Source organism: Apaloderma vittatum, unplaced genomic scaffold (genome assembly GCF_000703405.1).
Source record: "Apaloderma vittatum isolate BGI_N311 unplaced genomic scaffold, ASM70340v1 scaffold25957, whole genome shotgun sequence".
NCBI classification, from domain to species: Eukaryota; Metazoa; Chordata; class Aves; order Trogoniformes; family Trogonidae; genus Apaloderma; species Apaloderma vittatum.
In genome coordinates this window covers 1,330-2,984 of record NW_009726005.1, presented here as the reverse complement: position 1 = coordinate 2,984, position 1,655 = coordinate 1,330, and the positions used below count along the sequence as shown (strand labels likewise).

At 53.8% G+C, this 1,655-nt stretch overlaps 1 protein-coding gene across 1 annotated transcript in view; it reads right to left on the bottom strand.

Moving 5' to 3' along the window:
* Positions 1-63: 63 nt before the first annotated feature.
* Positions 64-1,655, bottom strand: part of SETDB1 (SET domain, bifurcated 1) — a gene marked incomplete at both ends in the record, with an annotated part of 2,736 nt that continues 1,144 nt past the window's right edge. The window contains 4 exon segments of the mRNA XM_009873135.1: positions 64-193; positions 301-491; positions 715-788; positions 1,263-1,551. Coding sequence (XP_009871437.1) covers positions 64-193; positions 301-491; positions 715-788; positions 1,263-1,551 — 684 coding nt within the window.

Below are 1,655 nucleotides of genomic sequence, written 5' to 3'. Positions count from 1 at the left end.
CCCCAGCCACGACGCCTTCGTTCCAGTTCCTGGCCCCACGTTACAGAAATCGACGCCACGCACCGACGTTGGGACGAGTCCTCGCTTGCCCACTCTGCTTCTTCTCTTGGGTGGAAGCCGTGGACGTCTTCATGCTGAACATGGGCTCGAGGCGGGTGGAACCCCGGTAAATCCACTCGCAGCGCTTGTCGTCCTGCGGCGAGAAGGCCACACTCGCAGCGACAGCAGCCCCAGGGAATCCCCCGGGCGCAAAGATCAGCCCAACTTCCCCCTGCGATGGGAAAAGGGAAGTTTCCTTACCAGGAAAAGGATTTTAACCAGGCTGCCATCCACTTCTTCCACTCGGGATTTCCACCAGGTCCCTTCCCACTCGGTTTTGATGAGCTGGCCGGTCTTCAGCAGCACCATGGGCCGGTTGGGGTAGGCCGTGATGTACTCCTCGATGAAATCGCGACAGGAAACGTCCTCGATGTCTTCCCAAGTCTTCTTCACTGCTCAGCAAGGGCGAGAAGAGGAAGAGGAGGTAAGACTCTTACTGCCAGAATCTTTAATTCTTTTTTTCCAAGAGATCCCAGCTGGATTTTTACGTTAAAAACCACCAAGCAACAATCCCGAGCGGCCAGATTTCTAGCGAGAAGGCATCCAGCCACGTCGCTGTCTTTCAACTCCTTCGCCCACCCAAAGGCACCGCCAGGAGGGGCAGAGCTCACTCACGCGGCCGGCAGATCGGGTACAGCTCCCACTCCTTGACGTACGACGCGTAGCCATCGTCAAAGAAGATCAGGAACCTGGAGAAGAGCGGCGGTGGCAGTTGGGGTGAGAAATGCAGCTGAATAAAACGCAGTTCCACGTCACGTAACGGAGAGAGAGAGCCCACAGGGCGCTGCGACCTCGGAGCGGGAGACCCACAGGACTGGAGATGGCGCCCGCTTAGCGCCTCCAAGTAATACATTTGCAACAGGAGGAAGAAACGCAGTTCATTTTCAGTTTTGATGCCTCGAGCAGCGCGGCCTTTCATTTGTGTGCTCGTCTGAATGAATTACCAGATATAATTCCTGACTCAGGGACATGAGTAATGGAATGGAAGCTCCACCCTGAGCTTTCGGAGATAAGAAACAACACTCAGAGCTACGGCTCCAAAAGGGGCAGAAAAGAACGTAGCTCCCAAATATAAAAATACACTTTTTTTTTTTTTTAACCTAAAACCAAAGCAATCAAAACTGAAGAGATAGGGGTACGTGACCAGGGAGGAGAATTAATACCTGTCTTTATTCTTGACGTTGGGGGTTTCGGCCACGATGCCGGCGTACAGCCAGACCTGATTCCCATCCTTGTATTTCGCCACGACCCGGCTGCCCACGTAGTGTTTCTCGGGCGAGGGGTGATAGTCGTAAGCGATGTGATTGCCAGAAAGCAAACTCTTCCCTTTGTTATCAAACTTCACTTTGTACTTCTTCCCAGCACCTGCAAAACACGCCGCCGCGGCAGGATGAATAAAAGCCGAGGGATCTCACGCACCGCTCGGATCCAGCTCAAAACTAATCCAAAAACCTTCTGGAAATGATTTTGGAAGGTAAAATACGACTTGCTCTGGGTGGCTCCTGGCAACCCGCTCCAAGCCCCGGCGCCGTTACCCCCCCAAAGCTTCCGGAGCG